Source organism: Manis pentadactyla, chromosome 13 (genome assembly GCF_030020395.1).
Source record: "Manis pentadactyla isolate mManPen7 chromosome 13, mManPen7.hap1, whole genome shotgun sequence".
Classification (NCBI taxonomy): Eukaryota; Metazoa; Chordata; class Mammalia; order Pholidota; family Manidae; genus Manis; species Manis pentadactyla.
Genome location: NC_080031.1, coordinates 217391 through 242681, shown reverse-complemented (window position 1 = coordinate 242681; position 25291 = coordinate 217391). Strand labels below are relative to the sequence as shown.

General features: G+C 44.0%; 1 protein-coding gene across 5 annotated transcripts in view; it reads right to left on the bottom strand.

Annotated features, from left to right (window-relative positions):
• Positions 1–233: 233 nt before the first annotated feature.
• SIK2 (salt inducible kinase 2) overlaps positions 234–25291 on the bottom strand; it is a 120447-nt gene continuing 95389 nt past the window's right edge. For 4 of the 5 annotated variants that reach the window (XM_036919705.2, XM_057490660.1, XM_036919707.2 and 1 more), the window contains 11 exons: positions 22578–22702; positions 22024–22147; positions 20561–20781; positions 18853–19005; positions 13939–14103; positions 6704–6944; positions 5952–6227; positions 5655–5818; positions 4784–4894; positions 4023–4114; positions 234–3367 (listed from right to left, as the gene is read on the bottom strand). In XM_036919705.2, coding sequence (XP_036775600.2) covers positions 2770–3367; positions 4023–4114; positions 4784–4894; positions 5655–5818; positions 5952–6227; positions 6704–6944; positions 13939–14103; positions 18853–19005; positions 20561–20781; positions 22024–22147; positions 22578–22702 — 2270 coding nt within the window. In that variant the 3' untranslated portion in view covers positions 234–2769. The remainder of the gene's footprint in view (positions 3368–4022; positions 4115–4783; positions 4895–5654; positions 5819–5951; positions 6228–6703; positions 6945–13938; positions 14104–18852; positions 19006–20560; positions 20782–22023; positions 22148–22577; positions 22703–25291) is intronic. The other variant, XM_036919706.2, reaches the window with a different exon arrangement.

Sequence of the window (25291 nt, the reverse complement as noted above, 5' to 3'; positions counted from 1 at the left end):
GCAGCTGGGGACTCAGTGCAGCTCCCTGGGAACTTAGGGACGGGCCAACCACCCCTGCTGCTGTTGACTCACTCCATTTGCTTTACAGGGGCCAGCATATCAGTTGCGTGTAAATACTAGAGACACATTCGCACAACTGGAAATTGCAGAATTAGTGCATTTTTCCCAAAGCAGAGACTAATGTCCCTGGATTAAAAAAGAATGCAAAAAATAAAGTACCACACATATTGCACTTCTTGCTGAATGAAATTTTTACCTCACGTTCATCTCACCAAAGTAGGAGCCTGGTTTACAGATTAGGAAAGCTAATGATCACTCTACAGTAGTGCACACACTGCTGTAGGAAACAGACTGGAAAGAGAACATGATTTCAGAGCAGCCTCCCATGGGCAGAGCAATGAGCAGACAGGGCTGGGGATCAGCGACTGGCCACACAGCCTCCTCCCACCTGCTTACATTCAATAAACAGTTAAGGGTTTACCGATTTCTGTTGGAGATGAGTGAGGAAAGCAAAAAGGAGCCTGCTGGGCGCATTTCTAAACTCCCAGCCAATCACCCCATGAGCGCCCACCCGCTAGTTAGGGTTCCTGGCAGACACGGCCCCTCCAAGTGCGTCCGACGTCTGCCTCTCTGCCCTCTCATGCTGTCCCTCCCCTGTCAGCCTTAACATTCCCTCCACAGCTCCAAGGCTTCCTGGGCACAGTGGCTCGTGGCCTTGTGGTGGGGGCAGGTGTTTGTGCCAGCCTGCAACTGGGCCACTCCTGGCACTCTGAAATGAGTGGCCCCCATTTTCAATCTGGAAAGCATTTTAATAAATATTACAGCACTTCTGTAGTATATTTTGGGAAAACATACTGCAGTCTAAGCAAATCAATCCATTTTATAACTGACTTATTTTGCAAAGACTCAGATCAGAGATCTTAATGAGAGGATCTCTTAAATCCTCTCATTAAATCCTCTCATTAAATCATTTGGGCCCACCAGTCAGGACACAGCTGAAATACAGGCCCTTTTTTATTCATCAGTCTTGAGCACGAGGAGGAATAAATGCATAGACAGAACATAATTCATTCTTCCTGGGTTTCACGAGTGCTATTAGATCACACGACAGTCCTGTGTGCTACCCCTTCTTGCTGACACCCCGTATCCGGACCCAGGCAGAGGGCCTCTGCAAAGGCTTTGGTGCCAACTGGAGCCCACAGCTGGGGCTGCTTGGTGCCTATGCCAGCAGGGCTGGGTTTGGCTGGGCAGGACCGCACTCTGGCCTTCCACGCTGTCCTCACCTGCCTGAACACTTACTACGAAGAGGAAGGCAACATAAAGGTGTTTTCTAGATGCAGCATCAGTGTATTATTATCTCTCTCCTTTGTGCTTTATGCATTCACCAGCTGAAAGGTCAAGCCGTTCTAAAGGACAGCAGGTAGAGTTTTTAACTAATACTGAATTTGTAACACTCGGACATTACTGTGCAAACGACTGATCACTCATCACTTCTAGGTAGGTATACTGTTAATTAGCTGTGGCATCTGTTTTTTACTCTGATGAATGAATTGTAAGGTTTAAGTTTTACTAGTAATATAATGTGTTTGGCAGATGATCTGCTTGAATGGTTAACACATCTATGGTTTCTGAATATTGCTGTAATACTTGAACATTTCATTACAAGTCAAAACTTTAAGGAAATTAACAATGTGATTCCCACATGGTGGAAAACAAACTCTGAAGTGACTTTGGATTTAGCATCAACATAAATGGAAAACTTGGTTTCTACAGGAAAGAAAAGAATTAGCACGATCTGGGGGGGAAGGCACAGCACTACAGCCCACACGAGAGATGAAAGTCACTCTTCTTTGTCCTTAAAATTTCCAAGCCCTGTAGGAAACTGTCCAGATACACAAAGCTCAGTAAACTACTAGCAACGTAAAGGTGTAAAGTCAAAGTAGTTATTACATTTTAAGAGACACGAGGCCCTCTAAAGACCAGCTGCCCCAACCCGGAAGTCCCCACAGAATGTGCAGGAAGTGCTCCCCTCCCCCACCAGGGCTGGTGCTCCTAAGGGTTCTCTGGTTCTGCCCCAGCCCCCAAGGTTGGGGGCCTCTTGATTCTACAGGCAACATCGTTGGAGCACTGAGTGCACAGACTCTGAATCCAGGGAGCCTTCCGAAGAAGAAGGCATGTTGCCCGCTGCCAGAGTCTTGGCTGCCTGCTGTTACTTCATGGCTCCTGAAACAAATTTCGTGCTCCACTTCCTTGGGTGGTCATGGGGACAACTTGCACCAGCAGCTTAGAACTTAGGATTCAATGACAGAGAACAACTTTATTTCCTGTGCATCAGATTTCACTGTGAATTTTTGACTTACTATTTGGCTTCTGTGAAAAATATATTGCCTTTTTTTTGCCCATACATACTGCACACAATTTTTTCCTGCTTCCAACAAGGTTTTCCACAGTAATGAGCTGGTGCAGTTCTGCAGAAAACTCGGTCTGGATGTCTTTTTGGCAGAACTTTCATCAGTGTCTTGCTCCCCTTGACCTAAGGGCGTGAGCTTTAGCCTACTACTACATCCCAGCACCTGCCACAGAAAACTGGTGGGACAGAGGCAGGAGGAATCGGTATCCACCTGGCCAGGCCCTGATTCCATTTGGGCGACTTCATTTTTCTCCTCTAGGGAGAGGGCAGGAAAATAAGCTTTACATGTAAAAGGCTGGAATAAAAATAGGAATACACACTCTTCCTTCACTTGACCCACCTCACTTCCTGTGCTGAGGTTAATTGACCAGGACATAGCCACTGTGCTGTGGGTCCACAGCCTCCAGCATTTCACAATCAAAGAGTCCAGGAAACTCGGAGAGGGCTAGGGGGTCATAGCTGGAGGGGGCCTCCTGCAGTCCTGAGCCCCTGGGACCGTCCGGCACAGCTACGCCACTCTGCTGGGCCCCATCCATGTGGTACTGACAGGGAGCTGGATAGTCTGGCTCAGAGGAGGCAGCATCTGGCAGCGCACAAGTCTGATAGGAGAACTGTGGGGCTGTGAGAGCAGCCGCCGACTGTGGCGGTGGCTGTGACCGCAAGGGCAGCGGAGGAGGAGCCTGGGGGCCTGGCGAGGAGGGCAGCGGCTGCAGCCGCATCTCCTGGTACGGGCTGAGGAAAGGGCTGCACTGCATCTGCTCCGATGGAGGCTCCAGGACGGGGCCGAGGGGCTGGGTCAGGCTGAATGGTTGGGGCCGGGGTGCTGCTGGTGTCTCCTGGCGAGGAAGGGGCAGCTGCTGACTCGGCTGTGGGTACGGGCCCTCTGCTATCTGCATCTGATTGAAATACGCCTGCAGCTGATTCTGCTTCTGCAGGAAGAGTCGTTTCTGTTGGAGTCTGAATTGGCAACAGCGAAAGAAAGAAGTTCAGGTCTTCCTCAGCGATGGCAGTTTTAATCAGTCGCTAGATTCAGTTCTCCCACGCTCTTTCCCATGGCAGAAAAACGTGGGGGAAGGAACCAGTTATGTCTGGTTTCTTAAAGCTAATCTTACTTTTGTCCCTCAGTTTGGACAGAGTGCCCCCTTGGTGCTAAAGCGAACACTCCTCTGTCTTCTCTAAGACTCCTGAGCTTTCCTCCCTGTGGGGCTGACTGCCTGCTGTGTTCTGCAGAGGCCACCCCATGGCTCTGCTGTTTGCAGGATGGTGGCTCAGGGTGGCTTCTACCTCAGCCAAGCTGCTGCTGCGTTGCTGCGTGTGAGGCCTGGGGGCATGGCTGCCTGCTCTGGGGTGGAGGTGGCCTCTGCAGTGTGACCTGCTTGACCTGCAGCAGGTCACTGGTTCTGAAAGCTTAGGTCTGTTCACAACCCAGAGGGGACATGCTAGAGAGAAAGGAAGACAAGGCCCACATTCCACGGACCCTGAAAGAACGACATTAGCGATCATGTCTTGAAACGTGTTTTCCCAGGAGAGGCCTACACTGGGGAGAGGGCAGTGCACCCGGCATTCTGAGGCCTTCCATAAAGAAAGTGACTTTGGCTAAAGACCCTCTCACCTGTGTTCCTGCAGCCGTTGTTCAAGGCTCCGTGGAGGTTCTTTACAGTAAAGCTGACAGGTGTTCTGAGCTTTAGACAGAAGGCTGGGCTTCTGGAAGAGCAGAAAAATAATACAAGCATAACACTGTGTTGTCACCCAGGATGCAGTCACCAGACTACCTGCCTGGAAGATGTATCCTTCAGGGTCTGTGAGACTCAGGTGGAACCTGTGGCCCAAAGCACTGGTCAGCAGGCCTGGGCTGTCTCAGCTCTAACCTCCTCCAGTTTTCCATTTCTAAAAGTCCTCTAGGACCATGAGGTTCATGGAGACTAAAAACAATGAAAAAAGTGGAGCTCAGTCTTGACAGCTAAGGGTGCAATGCAGCACCTGCTGAATGAACGAATTATTTATGGTATCTATGTTGTTTCATTTTTAAGGATTTTCGGGCACCAATGTAGAAAGCCTGATATTAAAATTTTGCTGACTTCAGATTTCCATTTTAATACTCATTGAGAGGCTCATATTAGAAACAAAAAAAGTCAGGTTCCCTTTCCTATCACTCAGTGGGTTATTCTTTCCTGGGGCTTGAGGATAAATCCTTTTCCTTGGCTAGGACACAGACCATTCAGCTAAGTCTGAACATGTTTCTAGAAACTGCCAGTGCTGAGTTAAAGAATCAAGCAGCTACCCTAAAAATCACCCAGCAAAGCAGGCTTCTGCTGCTCAGAAAGGAAGATTCTGGACGAGCAGTGAGGTGAGGCATGGAGAGAGGGGTCCCACCTGGAGTCTATGCTGCAGGTACTGGGCCTCCAGGCTTTGCCGCTGGGCGAGCTGAGCATGCACACTGCTGGGGAGAGCCGAGACACTTTTCTGCTGCTGGGAAACTTCCTCCTGAGAAGCAAAGGGTGAAAACATTTTCAATTCTCCATGTGGGAGAGAGTTTCAATTCTTAGTTTAAGCACCTTGGCAAATCTCCAAGAGGAACTCCAACTCTGTAAGACTTAATGCTCAAAGCTTTCTACATAGTAGGCTGAGGGTTAATCACTCTGCAGAAACTGTATATGTGTATCTGCAGAAAACAATTACCTAGTCAGGACTGGAGCAAAGGCTTCTGACATCACCAAGGGGCCATTACTTTCTAATGGGGCATCAAACACTGTAATAACCCGAATGCACCAAGAACGGGCTGGAAGTAAAGTTTACTGGATAAATAGAAACCCGTTATGCTATTTGTTTTTAGCATAAATAACCCAGTTATAATATTTAACAAAGTGCTGTCACATCAAGAGCAGTGGCAGCATGCCTCCCACTTGTGTGAAGTTCATTATTCTTGATAACCGTGTGGGGTGGGGAGGCAAGTGCAAGGGGTCCTCTAGCAGGAAATCCATAAGAAGGCTGCCCTGTGAAGCAGACACAGCTGGACGGTGTCCAGGCCTCCATGTGGCACCATTAACCTATGGCCTGCGTGGATGGGCCTAACCTGTCAGTGGCAGTTGACAGCAACAGAGAAAGCTTCTAGGCTGTGGGCTTTCCAAAAGAACCTGTTTGCTCCAAGACTGGAGGAGAATCTCTAAATGAAGTGCCACGTATTCAGGACAGACCCATAACTCACACGCACAGAGCTGCGATGGAAGGGGCCCCAAGCACCCACCTGAGGGCAGCTGCCAGCAAGGTCTTGGAGCTGAGAAGCAGCTGATGCCAAGGTAGGGTCTGCCTCTGATCCTATTTGTTCATATAACAACTGTACTTTGTTCAGCTCTAGGATTCCTTTGGTTCTAGCCAGATTCTGCAGATGTTGCCTAAAAGCTACAATTCCTAAAAGAAAGAACAGTGTCCAGTTTAGGTCTCACTATGCCTTTCAGTGACCACAGGTGTGAAACCAACATGGCCACAAACTCCTTCAAGTCCTGCAATATAGTCTCAAATGCCAGGAGAGACAGCAGCTCACCTTGGGTGAGGGAGGTGTCCGAGGCCCTGCGGCCCTCTCTGAAGCTCACAGGCGACCTGTTGTGGGCCTCTCGTTTCTGAGAGCTCAAAGCCTGCATGGCTGGGTTGGCAGGTCTCAGGCTTACGAAGGGTGACGTCATGCGTGGCGATGGCTGATTTGCTAACAGGAGGTCCTTCAGGGAAGGGTTGTCCTCCAGGAAGTTCAGGTCCCTCCCCATGTCATACTCAGAGTCTACACTGTCAAGGGAGGGATTCTCACTCATGGAGAAAATTTTCCCTTTAAGAGAAAAAAAAATGAATGGACGGGGTATGACCAACAGCAAATAGCATCTTTGAACATGGGATACAAATCATAACCGACTTGAGAGTTCAGAGCTACAACACCCTTAATCTCCAACTGGAACATATTCTAGAGCCTTTTTACATGTTCATTTAGTCAGCTTCACTTTTTTTTTTTTTTCAGCTTCACTTTTAGTGGGGAAAGCGCTGCAGGACCTGTGACCCTAAGGTCTTTGCCACTGCAAGGGCCAGACCGAAGCATCACATGGTGCCCAGTGCACCCTGGGACCAGGGCAGCCGACTCACACCTCTCATCTGGTCTCTTGGCTGCTGAGCAGGTCTGATCCTACAGTGTGCTGAGGGCGTTCATAAAGGAACAGACACAGGCTGCCTTCCAAGAACTGTCTGGTACCATTCCTACTTTTCAGAGACTGGAGTTGCCTTGATGCTGTGGAGACAGAGGCCGCAGCTTACTGTGCATCATACCTGAACCAGGGATGGCGACCAGCTGATCCGTCACCTCTGAGAGTGTGTGCCGCCTCTGCCCGCTGCGTGTGGACTGGAGTGCACCAAAAGCCTGGCTGGGGTCTTCCCCGGCCACTCCCTCTGTCTCCAGCCCTTCATCGATGGAGGTCTCCATCACATTGCTGGGCAACGACTGGCAGCCCTTTCTCACCAGGACAGGAGGCACGGGGTCCAGCAGACAGCCATTTACCTGAAAGTCAGGGTGAGAGGGTGTGTGAGGGGAACTATTAGTCACTGCACTGCTGAGATGCTAGAAAAACACACAAACGAAAAAAGTGTCAAGGCCTGTGGCTAAAACGAAGCAAAATATTAAGTATACACATTTGTCACTAATGACAACACGCAGGTTAGATGTTAAGGCAAGTGAGCTGCAGCTCTGGGGACAGATGCCCATGGCAACCTAGCCTGGCACTGTGTCCAGGTTCCCCTCAGCCTCTCTGCAGTGGTTTCCAGATGAACAGGGCCACAGTAGCTTGAGGCCGACCAGTTTTTTTTTTTTTTTAATAAGGGAAACAAAGAGGGGAAGATGAGATTTAACAAAACAAACTGGCTCACAGCTTTGAAAGGAGTAGCCGCCAGCACTCTTGTGACTTCCAACCACAAAACGTACCGGGAGGTTCTGGACTTACTTTTATGCTCCTAAATTAGCATAATGGTACCTGTCCATTTGATTTAGCCTTTAATTGGTTCTGTGTGCCTAGCGAATGGAAAAAAGAATTCTTTAAAGACAGGCTGTTACCACAAAGGGGACTGAAGAAAGAATGCACACAGCCGACAGCCCAAGCCTTTCATTATAGGATAACTAACACCTCACAGACCCCGAATCCCGGCAGAGGCTAGTGAGCACTGTGCACAAATTCCCTCTCCAGCAGTGCACACAATGGCTTGTTGTTCTACCCCACAGGGGCTCACAGCTCCCAGCGAGAGCGCTGCCTTCCTTTGCAGTTGCCAAGCAGACCACTTACTGGCAGGCAGAAACAGCAGCCGGGGGAGCTGTGGTTGCAGGTTCCTCTGGCTGGTAAAAGTCCCAATGAGGAGGCAATTATTTACCTCATCACCCAAACTATTCCCCCATGGGATTGATGGGTTTTCTCCTGTGAAAAGCTGCTCAGGAATGGCTGGTCATAAGCGCTGAGGTCTGCACAGTGCTTCACCTGGAATACACTGGGTAGAGCTATTGCCCCTGGGAGCAAAACTTGTGTTGTGAGAGGTGATGTGGGACATCACTGGGCTGTGCCAGATACAGGGAACTTATGGTGTCTCTTATGGTAAATGGTAACCACTCTGAAGGTGCTGCGAGGCCCTTTATTTGAGAAGAAGATGTGGGTGACTCAGATCTTTGCTTGGGGAAGGGGGTGGTTATTGCATGAAAACTGTTCTGGGGCTGTAGACATTACTAGGGGACATTACTAGGTGGCTGATGCATCCAGGGATTTAAACTGGCAAGTGGTCATTTAAAAGGGAGAGTGGAAATGCTTTCTTCCTAGGTGAACACCAGTCTTCCCCATGGCAGCGGAAACCAAAAGCTCTGAAATTTGGCCAGCAACTCTGACGGTCCCCTTGGCCCCTCCCTGGGGAGGGCTCCCATGTGACCACACTCCAGTTTTCTTGTAGGAAAGAATCGCTGTTTGGGAACTTTTATTCATACCTCTAGGTTCCTTAACTGTCCACTAACACAATTTCTAAGACTAGCAAAAGATGATTTAGAAATGGATAAAGAATAGAGTGCTATTCAGTAAACATCTGAACACCTTCACACTTACAGCTTATGTCATCTTATTTTCAGGTATTTCTTGCCTGGTTGTAATTATAGCCTTACAACCAGGTTCTTTTCTCCTAACAGAGAAAAGTCACCTTTTTTTTGGAGTACTCATAAACCTTGCAGTCCCCCTAAACTCATAACTTTTTCTTAAATTGTCTGCTTATAAATTAACTTCTTTATCCAGACTATAAGAAGAATTAAATCCTTTCACTTAAAAATGCTTGCAGAATTCAGTTTCATCTTGGGACAGGTAGGAAACAGTGATCTGGTTTTTCAGATGCTGCCTGGTGACCAATCAGAATGCACTGTGGGCCAATGCTGCTGTGGATTACAGGCCTTCAGAATACAACCTCAGTGAGATTCACATCAAATACAATTCACATCAAATTTTTTGTCTTAAAGTTCAGCTGATCAAAGACCTCATATGCGACAGGTGTAAATGTGTAGGACTTAAACTCCCAGAAAGTCTACCGGCAACTGGCGACACCCTAAGCCTGCCACAGATATGAAATTCTGGCACGGGAGACTGGGAGACTGACGTGGACAGCGTAAATTCACATACTGGAGCCTAACTGCAGTGTGGCTGTGTTCAGAGCTGGGACATCTAAGGAAGTGTAGTTAAAAGAGGGTAAAGGGGTGGGGCCCTGAGCCAGCAGGATTAGTGTCCTTACAAGAAGAGATGCTGGAAAGCATGCCCCCTCCCCACCAGAGCAGAGGGGACCAGCCTGGGGAGGGCGTACTGCGAAGGTGGCCCTCTAAAAAGCTAGGAAGAGAGTCAAACTGGTCAGAAACCCTCATCCTGAACTTGAGCCTCCAGACCTGTGAGAAAGTGTTTCTGCTGTTGAAGCCTCTAGCCTGTGGTGCCTGGTTATGGCAGCTAAGCAGACTAAGAGAGCCGAGCCATGTACAATGGCAGCCAGTGAGCCTGCGGGCCTGGCATGTGCCTCATTTAATTTGTACCCCAAGTGCCTGGCCAGTTTGGCATATGTATATTGAGAAGATGCCGCAGGCTCAAATGTTAGTTTCATCTTTTATTATAAGCAAGTTGCTAAACTTCTATAAGGCTCAATTCTTTTCACTTGTAAAATGGCAATGAAGTTATTTGGGAGGAGTAACTAAAATAGTGAATCTTAGTATTATTATTTCTTGACCAAAGAGAATCCTTTATAACAACAAAAATTTTTAAAGCATGAGAATAAAACTATTTTCTTTTAAAGCATTTTTACCATTTTTCACCAAAATAAAAGAATAACCAGGTGAGGAAGGAAAAAACTGGGGAACCCAAGTTCCAGAAATATATTCAAAGGTAATCAGAGGTATAGTCAAAGATTTAGGCACAAGGATATTCACCTGAAGCACATAAAGGATGCAAAAAAAATTAAAGTACCTGATGTCCAAAAATAGGAGAGGAGGTAAATAAGGGAACATCTAATACAACATATTGACAGTTGTTAAATATAACTCCTACCTTTGAGAAAGATTTCATGATATGGGAAAAACGCTAATATTATATTACGCAAAAAAGCAAGGTACAAAATTACATTTAATAGAATATAGTTTTGTCTTAATAATTCTACATAACTTAACTGAGCTACCCTACACTCACCCACCCACCCACCCATCCATCTGTAACCCACTGTAAGGAAACATCCCAAAACATGCTTATCTTTGGGTAGTGAGATTATGGATAAGTTAATTTTTTCTTTCTCTCTCTCTGAATTTTCCATCTGTGATTCTGACTGGTTTTATTTTTTTAATTATAAATTAAAAAATCAAACTCAAATAAAAGGACAATTTCTCCCCTTTATAAATAAAGCCTTAGAGGTTAACACCAGTATGAGTTTTGATGCATATCATTTTCAGACCATCTCTTACATGTACTACCTTTATAATAAAGATATAAAAAATGTGAACAGAAACGGGACACCTCTACTACACTTGCATTTTCACAGTTTAGCCTCACAGTTCCCCGCTGATAAACAGTTACAAAGGTGTTAATGTGGAACATCCTTTAATTATAATCTCTAATAAAATGATAAAAGAGACTGAGATGTATGTGTGTATATACAATTCATTATTCCCATATCTGAAGATAACAAAAACACTAATTTGAATAGGTACCTGCACCCCCAGGTTCACTGCATTATTCACACCAGCCATGACATGGAAACAGCCTAAGCAACCATCAATGGCTGAGTGGATAAAGATGTGGTGCATGTACCCCATGGAATATTACTCAGCCAAAAAAACCCCCAAGGAAATCCTACCATTTGTGACAACATGGATGGCCCTTGCAGGCATTATGCTAACTGAAACAGGCCAGAAAGAGAAAGACAAAGACTGTATGATTGCATCATTATGTGGAATCTAGAAACAAAAAGACTCTCAGAAAAAGAGAACAGACTTGGGGTTACCTGAGGTAGGGGGTCAGGGAGGAGGAACTGGAGGAAGGTGGCCAAGGCACAAAGGTCCAGTTGTAAGATGAGCAGTAGAATGTGATGTACGACATGATGGCTGTTAGCTGAGAGCACTCCCGTAGGACATACAAGGGAGTTAAGAGTAAATATTTAGAGTTTTTGTCACAAGGAGAAAAAAATGCTTTTCTTTTTTTCTTTTCTTCTTTCCTTGTATCTATATTAGAAGATGGCTGTTAGCTGAACCTACTGTGGGAATCACTTCACAGTGTATTTAAATCAAACCATCCTGCTGTACACCTTAAGCTTCCACAGTGATGTATGTCAATTATTTCTCAAAAAAAAACTGGAAAAATTTCATTATTCCCAAAGATACCCTCAAAAGAGAAAGACTAACTCTACAGGGTTGTGTTTCTGTCTTCTATGTGGTCTCAGTGTCACCTGGGGTTCTACTCAGAGTTGGGTGAGTGTACAGAAAGGTGCTATGTTTTGGGGAACCCCAGATGACCATTTCGATGCAGACTCCCTCAGGGATTCTTTAACAGTTGTGTGAGTTAAAGACTTCTTGGAGGGAAGAAGGGAGGAAATCTCTGAGATACACAATACCTGCTACCAATTGAGAATAGAAATGAATGAACACTATGTGCAGTTATGAATGATCTTTTAGAACACCACAAATGGATGTTGTAAATGCATGTCAAGCAACAGAAACAACTGAATGGGACTGAATCTCTGATAAGTGTGTGTGCATTTATTTATGGGCCCCAACGAAAGAGGTACTACAGAGGGAAGAAGGACAAGCATTTTTGCTGACATAAACAAAAAGGTCCACAAATAAGGCAGCAGATAACCAAGGCCTGGCTCAGAGCCACAGAGCACTGCCAGTGTGGGTGGCACTGCTCTTCCTACAAATGCAAAGACACCATTGAGCTACTGTATGTATCCTTCACAAAATCATTCATTTCCTGTCTGTTTCCTAGTTACGGTAACAATCACAAGCTTTAAAAATAGCTTGCCCTACACAGTATGGCAGACAGTGCCCAATCTGTGTTTTGGGCCTGATGCCCTCGCAGACAAGCTCTTAGCAGACTGCATTTAAATTTTTTCAAGGGAATCAGATCTTAAAAATAAACGAATTCTGTTGCTCTGATTTATGTCTAAACTTCTGGTTGAGAACAGAGTAGCAGTTTTTGAGGTCACAGGCAGAGAAAACAGCCTCAGCCTCGGGGGAATGGACACTCACTGCTCCAAGGGAGGAACTGGGCTTCACACCTGCTCCTGCAGGCAGCCTGGCATCAGGCTGCCTTGACTGTGCTCTCGCTGAATGCGTTACTTTCCTCTGAACCAGCTTTACCTCCCGAGCTGTTTCTGAAAATGGCACTCACCCTCCAATCATCTGGGCTCAAAATGCTGTTATCAGTTTGGACTTCTCTGTACCCTGGCAGAATCCTACCAGATTTATCTGTGCAATCTCACTGATATCGTCCCCTCCTCTTTAGATTCATGAGCGCTGCCCTAGTCAGGCGCTCATCATTTCCACCCTTGGCACACATTCTCACCTTCTTTTGTCCCTGTCACCAGTCTTGCCCCCTCCAGTGTAGGCTGTGCACCCTTTCAGGCTAATTCCTGAAGCTGCCTCGATCAAAAGTGTCCTGCTGCCTCTCACTACTGTGGAGAAGTCCACCTGAAAAACTCAATGATACTGAAAAACTCCCACACTGAGAACCAGAGCTTAGAGGAAAAGGCTACACTTCTTGGCTTGCCATTTGGAGCCAAGTTATTTGTCCTTATTTCCTACAAATCCCTTCCACGCACCCCCTTCCTCAAGCACACTGAGCTGGTCCTCTGGCCTAGCTGCACCTTGGCTTTCCTGGTATTTGCTGTCACTCGGGCTTTCTCCCCCACCCAGGCATCACACCCTGCTTTCCACCCACCCTGATTCTGCCCACCTGTTGATTCCCAGCTCTGACAGTTATAACCCAAAGACCTGCCTGGTCGAGCCTGCTAAAGGCAACCCCTACCCCCTGCCCACCTCCTAGTCGTACAGCACTTTGATTTATATGTTTAAAGGAACCAATTACATTTTATCAGTTCACCACCTGGTATACTGTCTTTATTTATGCATCATGCCTCTTCTGCTAGATTATAAACTCGAGGCAGAATTCATGTGAGAGTCATCTCTTTATTACCTAATGAGGGTAACAAGACAAGAATCCAGTGTTTATTAAGTGTCTACAATGTACCTGGAATCTCATGTACATTATCTCTATTAATCCTCACAAAATAAAAAATCCTTATGAAGTTGGCACTTTCATTTTACATGAGAGAAAAAGGGTCTTCAAAGAAGGCAGTCACCTTGCCTAAGTTCACACTACTAGTAAAGGACTGAGTCTATTTTGAACATACTCCAAGATCTATGTTCTGGGACCATTAATATGAATCTCTGTACATCACTTGATGCTAAGTATATACAATACACATTAGAAGTTAAATAAGTACCCATTAAATGAGAGAAGCTGTCATCTTCCATATACTAAAGCAACTTCATACAGTACACAAGGGTAATCCCCTGTAAGTATGCTTAGCTGGACAAAAAAAGGTGCTTAAGTGACCAAAAAAAGATGGCCCATCATTCCATAGCTGTGTCACACACAGCAGAAGACAGGCCACAGCACAGACAAAGCTCAATTCAGCACAGTAGTTATGATTTTTGTTTTCAGAATTACAAATTTGTTTTTTAAATATAAACCCTATGAGGGGACTAGAAACTTGAAGAGAGAAGGAACTAGCTCAGGAAAGGAAAGGATTTTGAGAAGTACACGAGGCCTGGCAAGTTGTGCAACAACCACAAACAAGATGCTGAGGATGGAGCCTGCACAGTTTTCTTGGGTCGTCTGCACAAAAACAATACTTCCGAGTGACTTGAGGACACGACAAAGTTCATCTGTGGACCAAATTGAAGGGTCCAGCCAAGCTGCAAGCTCAGAGTCTCTGAAGCACACACGTACCTTTGGAGTGTCGACATAGTCCTCTTCCATAAACACTGCCTCTGCCTGACAGCTGGATGCTGGAAATGGAAAGGCCTCCACAGTGGACGCTTGTGGGAGGAGGGTGGATCGCATCAGCCGCACGGCTGACGAGCGCACAGTCACTGGGAGCCCCACAGTTTGTGCCTAAAAATATGGCAAGAACAGAAATAGTGTAAATATACAAAGTTCTTGGAATAAAACACTTCTTGGTGCAATTAAAAGAGAGTTATTTGTTGGAAAGTCCAGAAAAGATTTGATGAAATATGTATAAAGTACAGGTGTCCATTTGAGGCAATAGCAATCAATTATTCTGAGACAATCGGATGGAATTTCATTTCTGCTCTGTGACAATGTGCACGCCTTTCATGCAGATGACTGGAATGTCAATATTTGTAAGGAATCTAAGAATGCTCTTTTTTTTTAATTCAACAAACACATATTGTCTATATTCTTATGTATATTACTTTGCGAAGATACAAATAGAAAAACTCCCTGTCTCTAAGAGCTCAGAGTTGAAGCAGGGGCAGATAGACAAGCAATGAAGTGCACTGCAGTGACAGCTCTCTCTCTGCCTTTTCTTTTTTAGGTGGGGTGAGATGGTATATATTTCTTGGCAAGGGTGTGCACGAAGAGGAAGAAAAGAGAAGCAGCAGTTACCTGGAGGTGACAGGAATGCCCTTCTCTCAAGATGTACAGCCTCAACACTGCCTGCCGGCAGGGGAAGGAAAGGCGCTTAGTGCTGAGCGAGTTGTGTTCCTGACCCCGAGAGCTTCTGATGGTCTTACATGCACTCTGTAGGTCTCCTTTGTTAAGAACTCTAAGTAAACAAGCCTTACAAATTCTTCTTTTAAAAAATCTTTTGAAAGAGACTCTTCATGATAATTAGCAAGGATTGATTATAAAGATGAAACTTGGATAATCCTCTTCTCCCCATCTCTTCAAAATCAGCAGAAAAGTTGATTAGATGACTTTTGAACATAACAGACATTGCAAAACATCTGATCACACTAGTTCTTAAAAGGTAGAGGAATGGCCTGATTTTGTTTCCTTTGCTATAATCCCTTCAAGGGATATAGGATGGTGAGTTTTAAATTAAAACAAATGAAAAGGGAAGAAATGGTAGTATTCTAGCTTGTCCTTTCCTAAGATCTAAGTTTGATTCCTGGCTCTGTCATTTACTAATTGTGTGAACTTCATCAGGTTACCTAGCCTCTTTGAACCTTATTTTCTTCACCTATAAAAAAAGTGCGTAATACCCATTTACTGCAGTTAGGATTATAAGGGTAGCATGTAAAGTCCTTCACCCAGTAATGTTAATTCCTCCTTTCTCCTTCTTATTAAAGTCTTAAAAAGATCACAAGAAATTAATGTACAAATACATGTATTCACTTGCAAATGAACATACAGATTTGTTCTCAGATATTATCTAACGGTCCCTAGTTAAAATTTCAGGTTGATGGTTTTCAATGATCTGGGGATATGTTAGAAATATACTTTATATTTGAATATACCTCGAATATATTTAGAATATACTTTATACTGGTATATTCCAATATTAACATCATCAGATAAAAAATGAAATAGTAACAGTGAAGCGCTGGTATCATCCAGATAGTAAAATCAGAAATAAAATACCCAAAACACTGCATACTGTCCCTATCATGATAAATAAAGAAATGGCATTTTCTATATCATCATCGTTCAGGCTTATATCCTGGGCCACTTTTGAGGCTAAACAACTTTTTCTTCCTTTCAAGCATTAGTCATTTAATTTTTCTAGCTACCATGTCAAAATGTAAGATTTAAACTTCCTAATAAAATACAGTTTGCCCTTGAACAACGCGGGGATTGTGGCATTGAGCCCTGGCACAGTCAAAAATCCATGTGTAACTCTGACTCCCCCAAAACGTAGTTACTAACAGCCTACTGCTGACCAGAAACCTTAATGATCAAATAATCAATCAATGCATTCTGTATGTTATATGTACTATACACCATATTCTTACAATAAAGGAAGCTGAAGAAAATTTTTTTTCAAATTGTCACAAATCTCCAATCAGTTTTCCCATATATTTATTGAAAAAATCCACTATAAGTGGACCCGCACAGTTTGAATCCGTGTTGTTCAAGGGTCAACTGTAGTTAGAATGAACAAAAAAGGGCAGGACATACACTTTTTCTAAACAGTCACCTGTAGTCAGATGTAACATCTCCTGCATATCGTACGGCAAACGAACATAAATACTCTAAAACTATCTAAGATGAGAATCTCACTGTTTTCTAAGTAGTAATAATGAGTCCTTTATCACTACACCATAAACTCCTTGAGGCCAGGGACTGTTTCCTGGGTATCTCTGAAGCCAAGCAGCTGGGATTGTGCCTGGTGCACACGTGCTCTATTTGCTGAAAGGAGCTGCTGGTGTAACTTAACTAATTTCATCTCTGTGTCAGATTTGTGAAGTAGGCATTGCTATTTCCATTTCATGCTGAAGGGCACTGGAGCTCATAGATGCCGGTTGGCCGAAGTCATCCCACTCAAGTGTGGAAGCCAAGGTCTGTATGATCCTGCTGCTCAGTGTCATTTCCCCAGTTCCTTATCACTACAGCAAGTAACAATAACAAGGGATTTGCCAGTTCTTTAAAAAAAAATAGGAGGACATAAAAGAATGTAAGGGAGAATGCTCTACTAAAACTTTAAGCACATTTATATTCATAAGAAAAGAGAAATCAATTTTTACCAAGCTTAACAGTGAACATGAGAACGGAAATCTCACAGTAAGGGAGAACCTTCAGCCCCTGTACCTGTTGCTTAGTATCCAGAAGGTGCTCAAGGGCAGTTAGTGAATGAGCACTGAAGACTTCTGCTTGAATTAGATGCATTTTAAGTCATAGTAGGTAGCCTCCTATGACTACCTGTGTCGATGCAACAAATGCAAAGAACTCCTGGGGTGCTTGTAATAAGAAAAAACGGTCTAACAAGAAGCCATGTTATACATCTGAACTCTGAGCCAGACTAAACATAATCTGAGATTGAGGGAATGCCCTTCAAGTTTAGCTGTGAAAGGAACTCATGTACAATACTATGTGTGTATGCTCAGGATGGATGGGCCATTTCTGTCACCCTCACGTGTGTCCTGGTTAAGGTAAGTAAAGATACTTGGGGGAGGCCTACCACCACATCTCACCGTTACTCCCCAGATCTAGGAATCCTCCCTGTATGCCCCTTCTCTTTGTCTTGATGGCAATGCAACCCAACTTGGAAGGATTCCAAGTGCACAGAGACACTCTGATCCAAGTACCTGGGATTTTTATCAATACATTGTTTTACTCATATTAGCATCAATATTCACATACTTAATATATTAAAGTACATAAAGTATATATTTGCCTATTAAAAATCAAGATTTTAATTTCCTTGTTTTTTTTTTACATGTAGAAGCCAATGCAAAATGCTATTATAATCCTACAAATTTTGTAAAACTGGCAAAGAAGAAATTAAAGTCAAAATTCTTCTGCTCCTAGTTGCACTTTGAACAACGTGAGCCTTCAGAGGAGTAGATGGAAATCCTGATGCCCTGACAGGTAAGATGAATGAACAATTCCCTTCTCAGCCTCCATACAGAAGATCCCCACCTTCTTGTTAGCCCCAGCTTCTCTCCTGGGATCCAGATTCCTCCCTCCTCCTGAGCAATGAGCCAGTGCTGGCACTGGTTCTCTAAGCCTTGGGCCCAGGCATGGAGTCACCTCCTCCTGCCCAAATCTATTACGTTGTCTAACAAAAACTTACATAGCACTGTTCTAAGTGCTTTACAATGATTAACTTATTCAAATGTCATAAATATCCTATAGTTACCACCTTTTTGTGGCTTGGGAAACTGAGGCAAATAAAGACCTCACATAAGTTCTTTAAGGTCACAAAGCAGGAAAAGGCAGAATTGGATTTGTTCCTGAGTCCCTGCTTTTAACAGCAGGCTGAGCTGTGTCTCCAACCCACTGCTGAGTCTGTGAGGCGTCTTCTCTGGAGGTGGTCCACACGCTATCCCTTCCTTCCCACTTCTACCAGCACCATATCATTAGCTCAAGCCTTCAGCACCTCTCAGCTGCTATGATGATCTCCTGGCTCCTCTCCAGATCTCTTCTCTTCTTACCCAATCCATCCTTCCCAACGGTGCCAGATTGATTAGCTTAATGCACAGACATGATGTTTTTACTTTTCTGCTTTACAGTCTTCAGTAGTTCCTCATTTCTTCCTGAACTGTAAGGAGACTGTTTACTTTGGCATTCAAAACTCAACATGGCTTCAACTTACACCCCAACTTTTTCATTTCCCGAAGCTTCAATGTAAGTGGACTGATTTGAACGAATCCTACACTGCCTGCTGAGCACTTCTGCCCACACTGCTGCTTCTGCGTGTATTCAATGCCTTTAACTACGGCTTCTCCCTAGCGTGGGCCTTCCCACCCAGGATCTGTCCTAAATACCTTTGTGCAGGCTCACATTTCCCCATTTCAAATGATGCTTAGTTGTCTGAGGGCAATGGCCGTGCTATGCACCCCACCCTCTCCAGTGCTTAGTAATAGGCACAGGTCCAATCTGCAATTAAAACTTTTAAATGAAATTGAATGTACAGGTTAATCACATTAATTCTCAGCATAAATGAATGATAAACAAATGAGAAGTTTCTTAAATAAAAAACTTTGAAATAGAGTTAATTTTTAAAAATAAAGAAGATGCTAAAACATTTGAGAAAGTCGTGAGTGACAGGCAGAAACCTTATGGAAAAACAGAGTGCAGAGGATGAAATCCTGACCCTTTGTACTACAAGATGAAAAATACGTCAGACATGTGAACAGGCACATGCACAGACAAGACCACTGGCTAATGGGGTGTTACCTTGGCAACTGTTTGCTCAGCAATGGTGCTAGGCCGCCGCTGGCGGGCATCAAGTCTCTGCTCCACAGGAAAACTGCTCCTGTGTGACTTCAGGCGTTCCACCAACAAGTAATAGATGGCAGCAAAGTGGTTGTAGCTCTTGTTCTGCAAAGACTGAGAGAGAAAACAAGTCCTGAAGGTAGAGGACCATAAAAAACAATCCAGCTTACTAAGAAAGATGACCTAGGCCTTTCTAAAAAAGGAGGGAAGAAACCATGAGTCCATAAAAATGAGTAACAAACTATGCCTCAAAATGAAAGCTGTCCCAGAACTTAGAAAGGGAGGCAGATGATTTCAAGTTTCTAGTATTGATTATATAAGGGGTGATACCTCTAAATAGCTCGACTGGCCCATTTATATTAGTAGGATCCTTATGTTTTTCTACACTCAGAGAAAATGCCATCATTGTCTCATGTAGACATCCCCACTGCTGCCTCTGGTCCCATCTCATAGCTGTAACCATGGTGTAAGGTCGGTTAGCAAAGGGGGCCCAGGGGCTCCAATTCCATAGTTTCAACATAAGTCCAAACCTTTGCAAACTCTGAAGTGAATGACTGAAGTCTGGGGAAATTTCTGGTGATCATTTTGGGCCGGAGAAGGACATCTAGATGCTAGATTGAGAGACACTGTCTCCATTCTTAGGTAATTTTTCCTCTTGTTTTTGCAGTCCCACCCTCTGAAACCTTGAAAATAAAGTTGCTTCCCAACTTTTTACATCCCTCTTCAGCCAGCTTCGCCAGGATACCAACAAAACAGAGAAACAACTGCTCCTCTGGCTTCTAATTGCCCCTGGCAGTCTGCATGGGTGCTGTGCGGTGCAACTCAGCAGCAGGGCCTTCAGTGAGGGCCACAGGCCAGTGGGGCTGTGCTCACAGCTGCCACCTTAGAGCTCCTTCATGGGCAACACAGAAGAACATCACTGCAGGCATGAGGAGCAGGACAATAGAGCCAGCTAGTTTCACTATGGCTACAGTGTAGAAAAGCAGCACAATTCGGAGCACTTTATATTCACGAGGGGATGTCTTGTATTGTTTGTTATGCTTCCTCCTTAAGAGCACTGTTTGTTTGTTTTTCACTGTTGTGGAGGTATTAAAAATATGTACATCCTATGAATATGCTAACTAGTAAAGGACAGAAGTAAAAGTGATGAGGAACTTCCCAGGTTTGTGACTTTCTCTTCTCTGACCTGTAAGGCTTCCAAATCAGGAATCCACCTGTTTTTGCCTTCTCAGTCTCTCCAGTTAACCACCTAAATTCCACTGGCTTTCCTAAACCTGATGCCTAACTTTCTTGTTTCCCACTCAGCCCCCAGCCTTATTCCGTATCTGTACTTTCATATTCCATACAAACTAGTTTATTACCTATATAAAACTTTATGCTTCATCTTAGAAGAGACTTTCCATTTGTATTTGTAAGCTTTCATCTTTGTCTTTCCTCAATTCTAATAAACCCTTCCTCTTGAATCTTCTGGAAGATAGGGCAAAGGGAGGAATTTATACATTGAATAAAAACAAACATTAAATAGAGTCTGAAGTAATCTTCCAAGGAAAACTGAATGGTATGCCTACAAGATGGCCAAGCTAAGATGACAGGTGTTAGCGTGAAATTTCAGGTTAGTCAGTATAGTGGAACCCTGGGGTATCTTCAGTCAACCCTCTGCCCACTGTACCTCAATGGTTTTCTGTTGGTCTATTCCAAGGCTGTGCATCAGACGCAGAACCTGTTCATTAAACTCCCCAATGGATGGCTCATTTTCTTGCCCTTGTGGATAAAGGGCAGTTCTCTGGACAGGAACTTCTATGAGCATCCATTTGTGCTCCTTGATTTGAGCTATGGTAAGCCGTTTGGATGGGTCCAGGACCAACACCCTTCGAATGAGGTGCTCACAATCTATGGAAAACATGTTACAAAAGTCATGTAAATCACCTTGCACTTGAGGGGCATTTGCTCAACCCACGTGGCTTTGTCCCACAGCGTTAATCTTGTGTCCTCCACAGTGCTCATGGACAGCAGAAGGTCAAATGAACCCATCAGTATGTGAAGGTTACTTATATTTGCCAAGTTCACGTGGTGAATGTTGACACACAAAATTAACCATCACTGTGAAAGAAAAACAGGGGGTGTAGATCTACCCAACTCTGTGCAACATGGACTGTTCTACTGAGCCACTCTGAAAATACCTAGGCACAGGCTTAGATTTCCACTACTGACAAACACAACCCTTTTTCCTAGAACAAGGACATAATAAATGGATTCGCAGTCACTTCTGAGGCTGGTACATTGGGCTGCATATGTGACTTTTGTTTCTTCCTATTGGCACAGCTGAGAAAAATGTACATTTTTCTGACCACGCTGAGAAAACTGCGCCACGGGAACCAGGTGGTCCTCCGAGCTGACACTGAGCTGTTTACTTCCTCATGTGGGCTAATCTTGTATCACTTGGTGTGTGCCAGGCACCATGCTATGTGCTTTCTACACATTAGTTTAGTTAATCCATATAACACCCTTGTTAGGATCTATTGTTATTTCCACTTTATAGACTGAGGAAATTGAAGCACAGAGGGAAGGTGTAACTTGCCATGGTTAGACTGCCAGTGAGTAGTAGACTCAGGATTGAAACCAGGCTGTCCAGTTCCAAAGTCTATGTTCTGAACTACTACAGCATTATTTCTATCGTTACCAGGAACAAAATCTAAGGATGATAACCAAAAATTAAACTAAGGAGTAAACTGCTGCTTATGTAACAACCCAATACAAGACTGGTAGGGATTCATCTTAATTCATTGGCTTTGCCAGTTGTTTTTAATTAAAAATTTAATTCTGTAAATTCCACCAAAGGATGGGGAAAATTCATTTCATACTTAGAGTAAAATGGTTGTGATTCTGTAACTAAGTCTAAAATATACCATTTTACAGATTGAGAGTAAATGGGAAGACCTGCTGTTCTTAACCTGGGAAACCTTGTTTTCAGTCATGAGGAGGAGGCTGGAGCCTCTCATGTACATGGAGGAGGCTGCTGGCAGTCGATTTATTGGGCACCCAGACTCTTAGAAATAGGGGAGCCTTTGCCTAGGCATTTAATTTGGAACACAAATTCTGTAAAGCACAATTATCAGATGAACAGGTTGTTACCTTCTGACATGAAATACGGAATCCGGAATCTTCCTTCTAAAACCCTCTGCCTCAAGATTGGAAGAGTCGGTCCATCAAAAGGCAGTGCCCCGCAGACAAGGACATAAAGAACAACTCCCATGCTCTGGGAAGAAAACAACAATCATTTTTCCACTGAGAACTTCAGTCTTTGTTTTCCTAAACATCCCCAGGGCTCTTAAAAATTACATGGACTGAAAAATTCCTGTTTGAATTTAGTGTTTCCTTGGAATTTGAAAAAAAAAAAGGAAACCCTGATTGTTGCAGTAAGTTATCCTCTAAGAAACACCAAAAGATCTGAACCTAATCATTCTGACTACTACTTAACTCTAAATTGTTGCTGATATTAAGGTGGATATCTGTCCCTAGAAATTCTTTCCTAGGATCTCATTCACGATGGTCTGACTAATTACAGTGCAGTGGACAGGGGAACTATGAACTATACCCATGTGTTAGGTACCAAGAGCTTAGAAGACAGGCTGAGTACCTAGTATTCTCATTACAGATGCATTTAACACAGCAAAGCAAAGAAATACCCAAATATCCAGCTGTGGTCCTTCATACTGCTGCCCTTCAAAGACTTCTGGGGCTGCATAAGGGGGGCTGCCACACCATGTTGCCAGCAGTTCACCACTTTTAAAGAAATTTCCAAAACCGAAATCTAGTGGGATGGAAATAAATGTTACTTTCATCTACGCTCTCAAACTATACTGAATTTCTTGTAATAAATTTTATAATATGCTGTATCAACAATAGCACCACTATTTACTCTGTGAGGAATGAGATGACATCTGTCTTGTGATGTTCTTTGGCATTTAGCACAATGACTGGCAAATATTAACTCAATAAATATTTGTTGAGTGAATGTATAAATGAATCAAGTTTTCTTCTCAAAGACAATGAGCCAGAGATTGCAAAAAGACTTTAAATCACGACTTTAAATCACATATTTTTAAGGCTGAAAGGAAATCCGCTGGTGTGGACAGCCAACTTGAATTTGGTAATCTTAGAATTTCAATTACTCCATGATTAAGAGCTCTTTATCTTACATGGTCAGTAAGGAACAAATGAGGAAAACTCTAAGATATGTATGTAAACAAGCTGAGTGTTTCACTGCTCGTACAGCCCTCACCCCAAAGGAGCATGATATACCACCTTTTAAGGCAACCGAGTGCAGTGTTAGTGAGCAACAACTCTCGAGTGTGGCCCACACACCCTGATCTAGGCAGACACCCATCTGAGCAGCGGACACGTGATGGCTATATAGCGAGACACTATCACTGTTTCACGTATTTACTCAAACACCTAGTGGCCTTCCCCTTATGGTTTTAGTCCCATGAATCTACAGATTTGATATAAGGCATGTCCTTCGATAGGCATGAAGATTACAGCAGAAGACAAATGCAGGGAGCTTCGGAATAAATACAAGGCCTTTTTACTAATAAGCCTTCACTAATCTCAGGTTCTTACTGAAGAAACAAACTCCTATTTTGTGAGTTATAGCCATAGCGTCCTGACTAAAGAATGCCACCTTAGTAACAGGAAGTGGCTCTGCTCCCAGTTTGTACAGCAGGCACTGCATGGACAGGGAGCTCTAAGAGGTGCCCAGGAAGGGTGGATCATCTCCAGTGACAAACTGACTGACCGTGTGACCTGGATCAGCCTTATGAGCATCAGTTTCCCCATCTGTAAAGCTGATATAACAACTATCTATAGTCAGCAGGTCGTTGGGGAGGAGGAGGTCCAGTGAGTTAACATACACTCACACTCTACTCACACCTTGAGATCATGCACACATCAGTTCTTAGGCAGATCATTCTCTGCTCAGTGGCATACAAAGTGGTGGGGGTGGCGGCAAGGTAAGGGCAGCCCCACCGCAGCCTCGGGTTCAGAAAGCTGGAGCTGGCTTCCAGTTTTGCCACTTTCTAGCCTCACGGCCCCTAGGTAAGTTATTTAACCTTCCTGAACTCTATCTCCTGTTTCTATACATGCAGAGATTACCCACCTACCCAGACAGGGAACTATGAGGATAAATGGGATGAAGGATGTACAGTAACTGCAGTGCAGTAGGTCTGAAATGTGAGCCCTCTTCTTCTCTGAAGCCATTATTACCAACTACTGCCTTTCATAAAAAAAGGTCATGAGGACATACACAGGAAGGTAGAGTGTAGAGGATCTTAAGGGTTCAGAAGAGAAAAGAGAGTGCATGTGAGGAAAGAGACTCAGGCACCAGCTAAACCCGTGGCCTGTTCCTGGCATCTAGGAGCAAGAGGCCATGAGAACCTCTCCCGTCACAACGTGACTGAAGGTCAGTCTTATAACTACTAGGTCAAAATGACTGTCAGAGAGGACTTACCTTCTCAGTCCCACTCACCCCACACTGTAACTCATATGTCTCTAAATCTCCAGAAAAAAACTATACTGTCAAATGAGTCAAGGAGTAGATGTCCAAATAACATTTAAGAGAAAAGGGTTAATTTCAATCACATGGAAAAATACACGAGGCTCTGGGATGTGTTTGGAGATCCTGAAATAGGTCCAGTAATTGCTGTACTATAAACCATAATCACAGGATGAGTTTTAGCACATTAAGTTGAAGATACTCTCCAGACAGCATTGTAAAGTTTTAACAGCCCAAACAGCCGTTTTGGAACTCGTTTTATTTTGACCTTCCCTGGGCTCCAGGGGAACGAACACAAAGGATGGATGGGACAGAGGCCTATCAGGAGGCTGGCCAGGCTTCTTTGCTACCCTAGGCTCTCTCACTGGTACACTTGACAGCAAGACACGCAGAGCCAGGAAAGCGCCACAGTACCTGGGGAGCCTAGCCTTAACCCTGGCTTTATACACGCAGGACAAAGAACATGTCCTGCCAACTCATAACTATAGTGGCACAAAGCAGATGTTGACTTCTTCCCGCAGGTAACTGAGGAAAACAGGAACTTGAGGTTGGAGGAGTATTAAAAAAAAAAACACCAAAAAGACAGTCAAAGTTCACCGAAGTTATTATAATGGTACGTATGGAGATGTTGTCTATAACCTTGTCAAAGCACTCAAACACTATTTGTAATTATTATGGGTTATGGAAGATTTTGGAGTCAGACAGATTTGGGATCAAATCCTGGGTTTTCCACTTAGCCATGTCATCTTGGGCAAATTACATCATAGAGCCTTGTTTTCCTCATTTGCAAAATGGGGACAATATCTACACTTCATATAAAGTTACTGTAAGTAATTTATACAATGAGTG